Source organism: Elephas maximus, chromosome 14 (genome assembly GCF_024166365.1).
Source record: "Elephas maximus indicus isolate mEleMax1 chromosome 14, mEleMax1 primary haplotype, whole genome shotgun sequence".
Classification (NCBI taxonomy): Eukaryota; Metazoa; Chordata; class Mammalia; order Proboscidea; family Elephantidae; genus Elephas; species Elephas maximus.
In genome coordinates, this window is record NC_064832.1 from 70,334,903 (window position 1) to 70,348,056 (window position 13,154).

The 13,154-nt window shown below is 34.5% G+C and overlaps 1 protein-coding gene across 9 annotated transcripts in view; it reads right to left on the minus strand.

The window, feature by feature from the left end:
- Nucleotides 1-13,154, minus strand: part of MYCBP2 (MYC binding protein 2) — a 287,568-nt gene that overhangs the window by 130,956 nt on the left and 143,458 nt on the right. For all 9 annotated transcript variants that reach the window (XM_049853287.1, XM_049853282.1, XM_049853285.1 and 6 more), the window contains 5 exons: nucleotides 9,779-10,000; nucleotides 7,299-7,490; nucleotides 4,991-5,197; nucleotides 3,726-3,857; nucleotides 1,982-2,160 (listed from right to left, as the gene is read on the minus strand). In XM_049853287.1, the coding sequence (XP_049709244.1) occupies nucleotides 1,982-2,160; nucleotides 3,726-3,857; nucleotides 4,991-5,197; nucleotides 7,299-7,490; nucleotides 9,779-10,000 (932 nt within the window). The remainder of the gene's footprint in view (nucleotides 1-1,981; nucleotides 2,161-3,725; nucleotides 3,858-4,990; nucleotides 5,198-7,298; nucleotides 7,491-9,778; nucleotides 10,001-13,154) is intronic.

Sequence of the window (13,154 nt, forward strand, 5' to 3'; positions counted from 1 at the left end):
ACACGTTTATAAGAGCGCTCTGCACTGTAGAGAACTGACTGAAGGAGGGCAACAGTGCAGGTAGGGAGACTAGTTCAGAGGCTATTGTAGTTATCCGGTAAAAGGCTTAGATTAGACTGTTAATTATGGGAGTGGTAGAAGAGGTCAGATTTAGGACATTTTTGATGTGGACTTATTGATGTACAAGATATAAAGTGTGGGGCAAGGACAGAAGTCAAAAAAATGATTCCAAAGCTTTTGGCTGTAAATGTGGAAGGGGAAGCACACTCCTTAGAAGATGTTAAACCTGTCATCTAGACATCTAGTAGACAACTACATAGAGCATCTGTAAGGGGACGTATGGTGTAGTGGCTAGAAGCGTAACAGGAGTCTTGCCTACAATACCAGAGTTTACTAAAAGCGTGACTCTGGGCAAGATGCTTAAGTGCTCAGTGTCTCAGTCCCCTCATCTCTGAAGTAGTGATAGTAAAAGTACCTTCCTCATGGGGTTATTCTGAGGACTAATTGAGATAACACAGGTAAAGCACTCAGAGAACTGCCTGAAACACAGAAAGTGCTCAGTACTCATCAACTATTATCATCACCATCCTCATTATCTGTCACCCAAATAAAGACGTGAAGAGAGAGCTGGATATTCAGTCCAAGGCTCAGAGGTGACCAAGGCTAGAGGTCTAACTGGTGAGCCAATAGCACAGTATGGTGTGGAAAGCTAATGGATTGGTGAGAGCCATCAAAATATCTAGACAGCAATTGTGGATAACAGATGCTTTTAACAGGCTCTTGAGCTTTTCAAAATATTTAATTTTTCTTTTGTGCATAATACAGTTTTTTAATCTATAGTTTGAGAAAGAGAATAAACTACTGTTTATTGTAGTGCTTATGTAACAGATAAAGTTCTTTGTGATTAGGGTCAGAGGACTTGTATCTCAGCAGCAGCATGACACCGTGTAGCTATTTAACACCTGCTATTTTTTTCTATTTGACATGGAGAAAGGAAGCAGAATATCTACATATAGGAAACTGTTTTGCATTAACTGCCTGGACAGTGTCTTCAGATTGCCTATGAGGGAAATGGGGGAAATAGCGAGCCTCTGAAAGTGATATGAAACTTGAGAAACCTGATGCGTGAGGTTGAGAACAAACGTGGTGAATGGCACTCACTGCCACCTCAGATTCCAGCTAACAGAAAAATTCAGACTCAGCGAGGAATGCATATTAAAAAAATTTTTAACCTAAGGTTGATATTGCCCATTATTTTCCACTGTTTACATAAGGAAAAGCTTTTGATAAAAATATTAGAAGCACCTGATTATACACTCTAGGGGCTATCCTGGGCAGCCATAAAGTTCACAGGCATCAAAACTGTCTGCAGGCTGGTAACAAGATCAACACAACACCACTGCCTGGGGAGACTCAATTTCATCACTCATTTCAGGTGTTTTATTAAAGGAAATGAATACATTCCATTTAAATTTGAAACAGTTAGTCAACAATTATAAAGTGACAACAAACAGCACATATGCCCAGTAGATAAAACTTTCAATATTAAAAGAATGAAGGCAAAAATCGTTTTTAAAGGATTTGCCTTTATAGTAAACACTGAATTTAAATATTAACATGAAACTTCTTTTTATGAATTAGCACATGTGCAAGAAAAAAATGCACTGTATAATTTAATTACAGGCACCCTGGTGGTGCAATGGTTAAGTGCTGGGCTGGTAGCTGAAGGTCAGTGGTTCAAACCCATCAGCTGCTCTGAAGGAAAAAAGACCTGGTGATCTGTTCCCATAAAGATTACAGCTCAGGAAACCCCACAGGGCAGTTTTACTCTGTCATATAGGGTCGCAATGAGTTGAAGTTGACTCAACAGCCCACAACAATAATAATTATAAATACCCATTTAGTGTTTTTCACCTTGGTAGTAAATTGTATACATTCTACCACTTTAAAATAGTCCCCTTATCTCTATGTACACACCTACCTATAGTACAGTATCTGTGGTATCTGTCCTCTGGTTTGGTTTGTGCCATTACTACTCAAGCTGCACGTGCTGAATGTAAACGTGACACCATCAGGGCACTGAACTGTGGTCATTCCTCCATCCCCATTGGCTGTACGGCTTCCATAGTTCCTCAAGCGCACAGCATATTTAACATTTTCCTTTACGATAAAGATGTAAAACATGTTTGTACTTCATAATGTACAGAGGATACAAAGACAGTGCTCTAGTACTAAACTATAAAAAAAAAGTATACTGAATTTCCTTACTATATTTATAGACAATTGAATGAGTTTTTAATGAATTAATAATGATCATAGCTAACGCTTACTGAATGCATTTACATGACAGAAACTGTCCTAAGTACTTTAAATGATTTAATTAAGTTAATCCTTAAATGATCTCATGAGGTAAGTACCATGATGAGGAATCTGAGGCACAAAGAAGGAACCTGCCCAAGGTCACATAGCTAGTTAAGTGATAAAGTTGGAATCTGAACAAAGACAGTGTGACTCTGGTTCTTGCTTTTAATCACACTGTTAAAATATTAAATAAAAAAAAAAAAAATCAAACCCATTGCCACAGAGTCAATTGAAACTCATCGTGACCCTACAGGACAGAGTAGAACTGCCCCATAAGGTTTCCAAGGAGTGGCTGGTGGATTGGATCTGCCAACCTTTTGGTTTGCTGCCACAGCTCTAAAACATTTTAAATATATAAGGTAATATTTTTTCAATAAGTTTAACTTTTGAAATAATTTTAAACAGGGAAAAATGATGAGTCCCTTTTATTTTTATTTTAAGAGACTGTCAGAGACAGAAATAGATACGCAAATATATATGGGACCTAAATACATGAAAGAAAAAAAACTGCCCAAAGTATGATGGACTCAAATAGAACACGTGAGATATAGATACTAAACCCAGAACCCAGTGCCGTCGAGTCGATTCTGACTCATAGCGACCCTCTAGGACAGAGTATAACTGCCCCATAGAGTTTCTAAGGACTGTCTTATAATCCATGATATAAATTTCATAATGAAGGCTTTTTGTATTTCAGTATCTACACACTTTTTGATGAAGTCTCTGATAAACCTATCTTATCCAAAATTCTGATCTATAAGGAATATTATAGTGGAATTCAGAATTATTCTATTGCGTAAATGTTAAGTAAAAATTCTCTATTTTGTTATTTGTTAAAAAAATTAAGTTATATAAATAATAACTTTAATAGTTAATACTTGTTTTTTAAATTAGTTTTTGTACAACATGAGAAGAAAAGACAGGGATTAATATTTATTCTTTCCATAATGTGCTAAAAACAGTGTGGGAGGTGCTTTAGTTCCATTATTTAATTCAATACAAAGTAGGTATTACCCTTCCCAATCTAAAAATGAGTCTTAAAGGGGTTAAATGATACACTTGTCCAGTGTCTTAGAGCTAATACGTGGTAGAGCAGGTATCAGAATTTAAGTCTGTCTGAGTACAAAACTTAACAATACTTCCTACTACGTCAGACTTTGAGAAGTATTATGCAATGACAGAGTAACAATACAGTACCGTATCAGGAACAAAGGAAATATTCCATAAACATCTGAAACATGTAAAGAAAAACTCAAGCACAGCTGTATCTAACAGAAAATTCATGAAATATTTTTCACTTTTTTAAAAAAAAACACATAAAACATTTTACTAACAATAGAAACATTTCTTTGAAATTAAATTACCTTTAAAGGAACAACTTTGTCAAGTCTGATTTCAGCTATATCACTGGGTGAATCATCTGTTGTGTAGGTTCCCTTGACTAATTCTAGAGAGGTCCATCTGTGGGAATGAGCTGAATCCCCTGCATGTTCACTCTAAAACAAAACAAAACAAAATCCAACATACTCTTAATTTTATTGTACGAACAATTTGGATTTATAATTAATTTCCATTTTAATTAAAAAGAGGCCACAGAATATCTAATCATATTGATCATGCTGTCTTTAAAGAACTACACATCTATAGTGGTTTTATTAAAATCCCAGACTTCAGCTATAAAATTTTATATATAATTTGTAAGGACCCTTGAAATCTAGAGACCCAGTTTTTAACCTTCAAGAGTAATTACGTACTCTTCATCCTCTTAGAATGTGTTTCTATCAGTTAACTCATTTAGAAAGACATTCTTAAATTTCCCCATATTGTTTTTAAGGGGTTTATTTTCTTGCATATAAAATTGTCTATTAGCATTTCCCCATACATACTAAAGAAACAAATCCTGGTACTCTAAGCCATTCACGTGCATCGGATTTTCTGAGGAGTCGACAACCCAAATCATATAAATGAGCTTTTCTCACCTTATGTCTTAAATTATTCCCACTTCTTTGTAAGAATGCTCTATCTAATTATAGAGCCTAATAAAATATGAAAAGAATTCATTCAAATTAATTGCTCGAGATAATCAAGCTACAGATAGACTGCTGTTCATTAGGAATGATTTACATGATACCCTTCTGTTTTATTTTAATAAAACTGTGAAAACTCAAGTACTTTAAACAGTTTAGTGAATATAGCAAAATATAGCTAAACAATCAATAAATACTATCCTTACTAAGAATCATCAATTAGCACTCTATGACAAAATTGCTTAACCACTGATGAGGGTAACAAAACCAGTCTAAATATTGTACTTGTTTCTTTAAAAATGGCTATAGCAAAACAACAACAAAACCTCTAAAATCTAATACTCAGAGGCTTACCTACATAATTTCTAGTCTTTGATCCAATTTCAAATTTATCCTGAAAGTACAGATACGAGGCAGAAGTGACCCAAAATGGCACACAATCGATCAGGTAGAATCACTCTCATCTAATTTCTTTAACACCTTCTATCTATGATTGATCTGCTAAACCCTCAACAGTTTCGATCCAACATGCCCTGATGATGACGGCAAATACTCATATAGAAGCCACACAGCAAGACGAATGCTATAAGAGTGGTACTTACATCATCAACCAATACCTCTAACTCATATTCATGAATTCCACCTCCTCCATAGACAGAGAAACCAACCACAACTATTCCAGGTTTGTCTACTGAAAAACAGATTGCATCAGGAGACCCATTCCCAGTGTTCCAACTTCTTCCCTGACTTGTTTTTGTGAATCGGTTAGCACTGGCTTTTACAGAGTGGAGAGAATTAAGTCCATCAACCTGGAAACAAAAGTATTACATCAGTAGTCTGCCCCTAGTATTAATAATATATCTTTAACAAAACTATCCAAAAGTTTCCAGAAAGCACAGTAAAAAGATAACCTATATTTAACGAGTGGGTTTAAAACTTCCTAAAGGTACATTCCACTGAGATAGAAACTAACAATAAAACCAGATTTTGTCTTCCTAAATTCACAAAGCAAGGTCAATGACAGCATTTTCTTCTTTTAGTCATATTAAAAAAAAAAAAAATACACGTATTTCACTTAATTTATAATGTCAGAACTATAAATACCAAAGTTATCACAGTCAATAAATGAATGAATGATCACTCATTTTGAAAAGAGATACCAAATATTTCATAAACATCCTATAGTCAATGGTTTTCAAACTATGCAACACAGAGTTCCAGAGATTCTGTGGAGACGGGCATGCAAGGAAGAGGTGGACTTAAGGTTCTCTCTTCCAGTCCATCTCTCTTCTTATCTGTGAGGAGATTTTATACATTAGTATACACAGTGATATTATGGTAACTTGGTATTTGATCTTTGAATATATACACACATATACAACCTCACTAGTTATGGGCTTTCATTAAGGAGGATCAGAGAACTTGTTTTGGTTTGAAACTCCTCTTTTTATTTATGGAACATGCTTCTGACATAAGCTGGCCCCAAAATTTGGGAGATTATGGGAGGAAAAAATAGAAGTTTATGATTCTAGCAAGAAAGAAATATGGATATCTAAGGCAGGTACTTCGGGAATTTCTAAGATAGAATAGGAGCCACCCTACAATTTTGTATATTCCTTTTCATTAGAAAGGTAAGTTTTTTGGAGATAACCGAATAGTAAATTTCTGAGGAGCATCTATGCATTATAGCCTTTCTCGCATCCTCAAGGGTCTAGTACGGAATGAATTATATTATAGGCATTCATAATTCTTTGTTAAAAGAATAGCTAAAAAACCAAAAGTTTTCTGACAAGGGCTTTAAGGGCTCCTACGGGGCAGTTCTACTCTGTCCTATAGGGTCGCTATGAGTCGGAATCGACTGGACAGCAGTGGGTTTTTTTAGTGGGTTTTAGGCCTAAATGAAAGTCAACCAAGAAACCCAGGGAGTGTTTCCCAGGGTGAGAGAGTAAAATGTGCTCAGTAGAACATTTCTAAAAGTTGGACTGCCACTATGAATCAGTAATGAATGTAGATTAGACGGGCTAATTCAGACTAGGTTCTAAAATGTATTTATAAGTAAGAAAAACAAAGACCAGAAACTGTAAGAGTAAAATAGAGAAAAGAAGTCCCCCAGCAGGAAACTTAAGAGCTGGAGACACTGAATACACCTGCTAGTTATTCAATTTTCATTTGAATGATATAAGACATTTCACAGTAAAACGTATTTATAAAATCAATCCACTGTGTGCCCTTTGGGGAAAAGAAAAATTCACCGAATTCAGGCAAAACATTTAAATTATAAAAGAGTAAATAAGCCTATAAAAAGAGTGAAAAATAATATTATTTTACAAAATATAAAGGCACTTGAAATGTTTCAAAGTGATTTTTATAACCATAATACTATCTGATCCTTTTAAAACTTTATAGGTGAGATAAAAATTATTTTTCCCATTTTACATATGCATTTATGTAATGTCAATCAGGTGGGCTGAGCTAAGATTTGACCTCTTTATCTTTTCGACAATACCTGTTCATTATTAGTAGTCTTACTTCTACAACACTGCTTATAACCCAGCAATGTAAGCAATTTTTGCTTTTATTGGGGCATGGTAGTAGGGCTGTACAATGGGGCTGGTACACAAATAGGCACCTAAACGACAAGAGGAAAAAGTACACTTTGTATTACTGTGATGTTCTGGTATAACAGTGGGGACTGGGAGCAAACAAGAGCAGAGAAAAAGTACGAGGGAGGGCAAAAAAAAAAAAAAGTCTAGTTGTAGGATATTTTCTTTTCAGAAAAAAATACAGTGAGACACTGACCAATTTGTATTTTAAAATTAGATTTTACAAAATCTAAAGAGATGAAAAATGAAACTATGTGGAAACTGTAAACGTCCTTATTATCCAGTCTCAATACCTAACACTCATTACCTCAGATCCCAGTGCTGATGCTGTCAGTTCACTGACAATACTGGCAAGCAGTCCACAGGTGTTAGAGACCAGGTGGGAGGAGAAGAGTTCATTCTCTCTCCGCAGGCTGTTCCGAACTGGTAACACAACAATAACCAGCATTTTCTCCAGAACTTCACGGAAGCTTGTCATCCCTGAAATATTCTCTTCACTCTATGATGCATGAAAAGAAAAATTTCCAGGACTGCTTTATTTTCCTTCACATGAGTATCCAGTTGCAAAAGCTTATCTTTCTAGATGACACCCTTAAAATACAGACTTGAGTCTTTTCCTATGAATCTTATCTAGTTGTATGTAGAGTCATTATATCTATTTTTCACCTTTAAGTTTTTTTTTTTTTTTAATTATTAGTCCCTGTATATCACAAAAGCACCACACACTTATAAGGTATTTGGGTTTTTATTAACTTTGAGTTCTTTTACATATTCTTTTACTTTTTAGCAGCAATCCTATGTAGAGACAGAAAAGTATTCTTTTCATTTAAAAATGTTTTTAAGATTCCAATTTTAGATATCTTATTCTTGGTGTATTTAGAAGTAAATAACCTTTTGTACATGCAATGTAATAAAAATATAGAATTCTCCTGTAACAGTTCCTACAAAGTTTTAGAATTTCTACTACATTTGATTCCCTAAGTAGAGATTAGAAAATTCCAACACCCTCGCCAACATAAGAATTTCAAGACAAGAAATTATAAATTAGAGTCCCACTAAAAACCAAAGGAAAATTATTTTTTAAAAAACTGGAGAAGTTGGTTAGACGATATCCGGCATGAAAAATTATTTATTTCCTTTACCATCTTCTGTATCTTTTTGCCCACTGTGGACAGAGGGCAAAATGCATTCAATTTCATCAGGCAATCATGACCAATGAGACTTTCAGCTTTAACGTGCATTAGGGAATCAAAAGAAAAAAACATAAACTGGACTTCATCAAAATTAAAAACTTCTGTGCATTAAAGGGCTTAATCAAGAAAGTGATGGGACAACCCACAGATTGGGAGAAAATATTTGGAGGTCATTATTTGATAAGGTTTAAAATCAAGAACATAGAAAGAATGCCTATAACTCACCAACAAAAAGACAAACAATTGAATTTAAAATGGGCAAAGGATTAAACAGAAATTTCTACAAAGAAGATAAAACAACTGGCCAATAAGCCCATCAAAAGATGTTCAACATTATTAGTCAAAAGGGAAATGCAAATCAAAACCACAATAAGATACCACTGCATACCCACTAGGATGACTATAATCAAAACACAGAAAATAACAAGTGTTGACAAAGATGAATTACTGGTAGGAATGCAAAAGGTTACACGAATAAGAAAAAGAGTTTAGCAGGTCCTCAAAAAGTTAAATATAGAGTTATCATGTGACCCAGAAATTGCACCCCAAAGTATATATCCAAAGGTTCTGAAAACAGACACTGAGATACCTGTACATCAATGTTCACTGCAGTATTACCCCCAATTGCTAAAAGGTGGAAACAATCCAAGTACCCATCAACAAATGAAAGAATAAATAAAACGCGTTATATATGTATAAACCCATTGCCGTCGAGTCGATTCTAACTCATAGCCACTCTAAAGGACACAGCAGAACTGCCCCATAGGGTTCCCAAGGAGCAGCTGGTAGATTCAAACTTTTGACCTTTTAGTTAGCACCCGTAGCTCTTAAACACTGCGCTACCAGTGTTTAAGAGCTACTCCTCTATATGTACGGTAGGACAATAGGATATTATTCAGCCCTTAGGAGAAAATGGATGAATTTTGGAAACACTGTGCTAAGTAAAAAAGCTAGACACAAACAGACAAATACTGTGTGATCCCATTTATATGAAATTTCTAGAACAGGCAAATGCATAGAGACAGACAGTAGATTAGTGGTTACCAGGGGCTCAGGGAAGGGAGAAATGGGAGCTACTGAGTTTCTCTTTCAGGTGATGAAAAATTTTGGAAATAAATAGTGGTGATAGTTGTACAACATTGTGAATATAATTAGTGCTACTCAATTGTAAATTAAAAATGGTTAAAATGGCACAAAAATTCCTATAAAGATTTCAAAAGCTTAAAAAATTATACATAAAATCTTTTAAAAATTATTTATTACCCTAGAATTCTATCATGGCAATCTAAAATATTGTATTAGAAGTTAAAAAAAATGCTTATAATATCTGTAACTTACTTTCAAATAGTTCAGAAAAAACAAATATAGTTATTGTACGACTCCTTCAAATTTTTTATAGGTTGGGGATTATTCAAAATAGAAAACTTAAGAGAAAAATGACTGCACATTATATAATTTTTTTCTTAATTTTAAGTTGTCCTTGTTCAACATATAATCAGCATTTACCAATGTAAAAGAATATGCATCAAGTTAAATATATCTCCATTTATAGTTTATTGTCTCAATATAAAAGGTGTTTCAGAAAAAGACCTACCTGACTGAGTTTTTCCATATGTGCCACCAAAAGGGGAAAACGGTGAACTAGAGTTGAGTCATTTTCTGTGCTAACTTGTTTAACAATTGATCTTAGTAGTACTTCTCCATCATACGCAATAGGGAAGATAGACGTCAGCTTAACAGAAGTGTGACACAGAGCCGACATAACAGCTGCAAGGAGTCGGCTACTTGATGTCTTGAAGTTTGCTTCTTGGATATCCTTTTAAAAACAAATTTGCACACACACACCCAGAAAAAAAGAAATATTGCATCAATATAATCTAGGTTTCTGGATATATAAAAGGCAACCAACCTTTTAACAGAAAATATTCTACCATTCAGTCATTTTACTGTCTTAGTATAGAATATTATTACACCAATACTTTTAAACACAGTTGTTCCAGTTATTACTCAATGAAGATGGAGAATTATCATGTAGGGTCAAGAAAAATCAGCCTTCTGTTCTCTAGTAAATGAGATTGTATGTATTCATAAAATATGCCCAGAATCACAGTTCTCATTAGGACTATTCTTAATGAAAGACATCAAAAAGACCCCAATTAGTAATTATGATTCTGGGCTATTATAGTAAGATTTACTAAGGTGAAAACTTTATGTCATTACAACCATAGTTTACTCAGAAAAATGAGTAGCATATGTACGTTTTATAACAAAGTATGTAAACACAGTATACCCTCATTCATAAAAATTGTATACACACTGCTTAGTTCATCAAACATTTGTGTTAAAATCAAGCTAAAAGTAATGCAATCTTCCATACGTTAAGCCAATGTTTGTTAAATTGTTCAGTCCCAGAGGAAGAGAGACAACCATATCAGATTGGGCAGTTTTCCAGAATAAAATTAAACTGGACACTAGTCCAGGCAACAATCTTCCTTAGGAAACTTCGTGGTAAAATACACTGCCCTCTCCTATGGATCCAAAGTTGCCAACCTAGTGATTTTTTTTTTTTGGTGGGAGGAGCGTAGAAGGGCTCAGACTTCCAGTACAATGTTGAACCTTATTCCCAAATTCGTGGGAACATTAAATTTTTACCATCAAGTAGGATGTTAGCTACAGATTTTTTTTTCGTAGCTATCCATTTTCAGACTGAGGTTTCCTTATATTCTAAGTTTGCTTAGAGTTTTTTTTTTTAATTTACTTTTTATCATGAGTAAGTGCTAATTCTGTCAAATGGCTTTTCTGCATCCATTCAGAAGATTATATGTTTTTCCCTCTTTATTCAGTTAATATTGTGACTCACATTGATTGACTTTTGAAAGATAAACTAACCTTCCATTTCTGAGACAGACCAAGTAAGGTTTTGGTATCTTTGTCAGGTTTTGCTAACAGGGTAAAAATTAATTGAGAAGTGTTGCCCCCTATATTTTCTGAAAGAATTTGTAAAGGATTGACATTCTTTCTTCCTTAAATGTTTGATAGACTTCACTAACAAAAATATCTGAGTCTGGAGTTTTCTTTGTGGGAAACTTTTTGATAATAAATTCAATTTTTAATGGATAAGAGGCAATTCTGATTTTCCATATCTTGTGTCAGTTTTGATAAGTTGTATTTTTCAAGGAATTTGTCTACATCATCTAAAGTTGTAAAAGTTTTTCGCATAAAGTTTTCATAATATTCCCTTATTATCTTTAAAAAAATTTTTTTGTGTGTGTGCTTTAGGTGAGTTTACAGAGCAAATTAGCTTCCCATTCAATAATTTACATACAAAGTATCCTGTGACATTGGTTGCAATCCCCATGATGTGTCAGCACTCTGCTCCCCATAACCATTTTTCCAGTTTTCCTGCCCCTTCCTGTCTTATCTTTGCTTTTTGGCAAATGTTGCCCTTTTAGACTCATATCGATGCCTGTTCTAAGGAGCACTTTCTTCATGGGGGTTACTGTTTATTTTATAGGCCTATTATTTGGCTGGAAACCTTGGTGGCGTAGTGGTTAAGTGCTACGTAGAGCTGCTAACCAAAGGGTCGGCCGTTCGAATCCACCAGGCGCTCCTTGGAAACTCTACGGGGCAGTTCTACTCTGTCCTATAGGGTCACTATGAGTCAGAGTCGACTTGACAGCAATGGGTTTGTTTTTTTTTTTTTTTGGGTGAAAGGTAATCTCCAGGAATGGTTTCAGACCCAAGTCCTTTTTAACACTTTTAATGCTTGCTGGGCCTATAGTTATATTCCCTATTTTATTCGATAATGGCATTTTGTTTTCTGTCTCTTGATCAGGCTTGCTAGTTTATCGAGTTTATTAATCTTTTCAAAGTACCAACTTTTGGTCTCATTAATTTTCTATTTCACTGATTTCTGCTCTTATCTTTATTATTTGCTTTCCTCTACTTTGTGTTTAATTCTTCCTTCTGCCTTCTTAAGGTAGAAACTCAGATCATTGATTGTAAACCTTTCTTCTTTGCTACTGTAGGCATTTAAAGGTATAATTTTTTCTCTAAGCAATGGCATTTGTTATAATCCACAAATTTTGATACGGCATTAGCTACAGCCCACAATTTTTTATATATTTTTATCTTTCAGTTTGAAATATTTCCCAATTTCCTTTGGAATTTCTTCTTTCATCTATCACTTAAAAGTTTATTTTCCAAATATTTGGTGGTTTTTCTGTGATAAAGTTTTGCTGTCGATTTCTATTTTAATTCTATTGTCTGAAAACACACTCTAAGATTTGAATCTTAAATTTACTAAGCCTTATTTTACGGGCTAGCATATGGGGTTTGGTTGGGTAGCATATGATATATCTTGATGGATGTTCCACCTGTACTTAAAAAAAATTTATATTCTGCAGTTGCAAAAACTGTTTTGTAAGTGTTGATTCGGTCAAGATGGTAAATAGCATTGTTCAAATTTTCTATATGTTTTATCTAGCTGTTTAATTAATCACTGAAGGAAGAGTGTGGAAGTCTCCAACTATTACTATAAACTTTTTATTTCTCCTTTTAGTTCTGTCAGTTTTTTTTCCCTCATGTGTTTTGAAACTCTGCTATTTGGTGCATATGAAGACTATGTTTTCCTTATGAATGAATGATATCAGCATGCAAGTTCACTCAGTTCCCCTCCTTAGCATTCTTGTTGACCTGGAGGTGGCAGGGGCATGCCATTCTGGTGCTCTCTGCCCTCACGCACTCATTCACTCACTGTTGTTTCCTTCTCTTACGCACATACACTCACTTTCTCTCTCACAGATTCAAAGAGAAAATCAGCAACAGCACAATGTACCTGCCAATTTTGTATCTAAAAACTTACAAGCAGAGGACAAGTTCTAAAACTCTGACTATGCAAGTTACATACACCAAACTAATTTCCTAATACACCTTTTATAAAAGCTTGAAAGACAGGGCCAACTGCATTT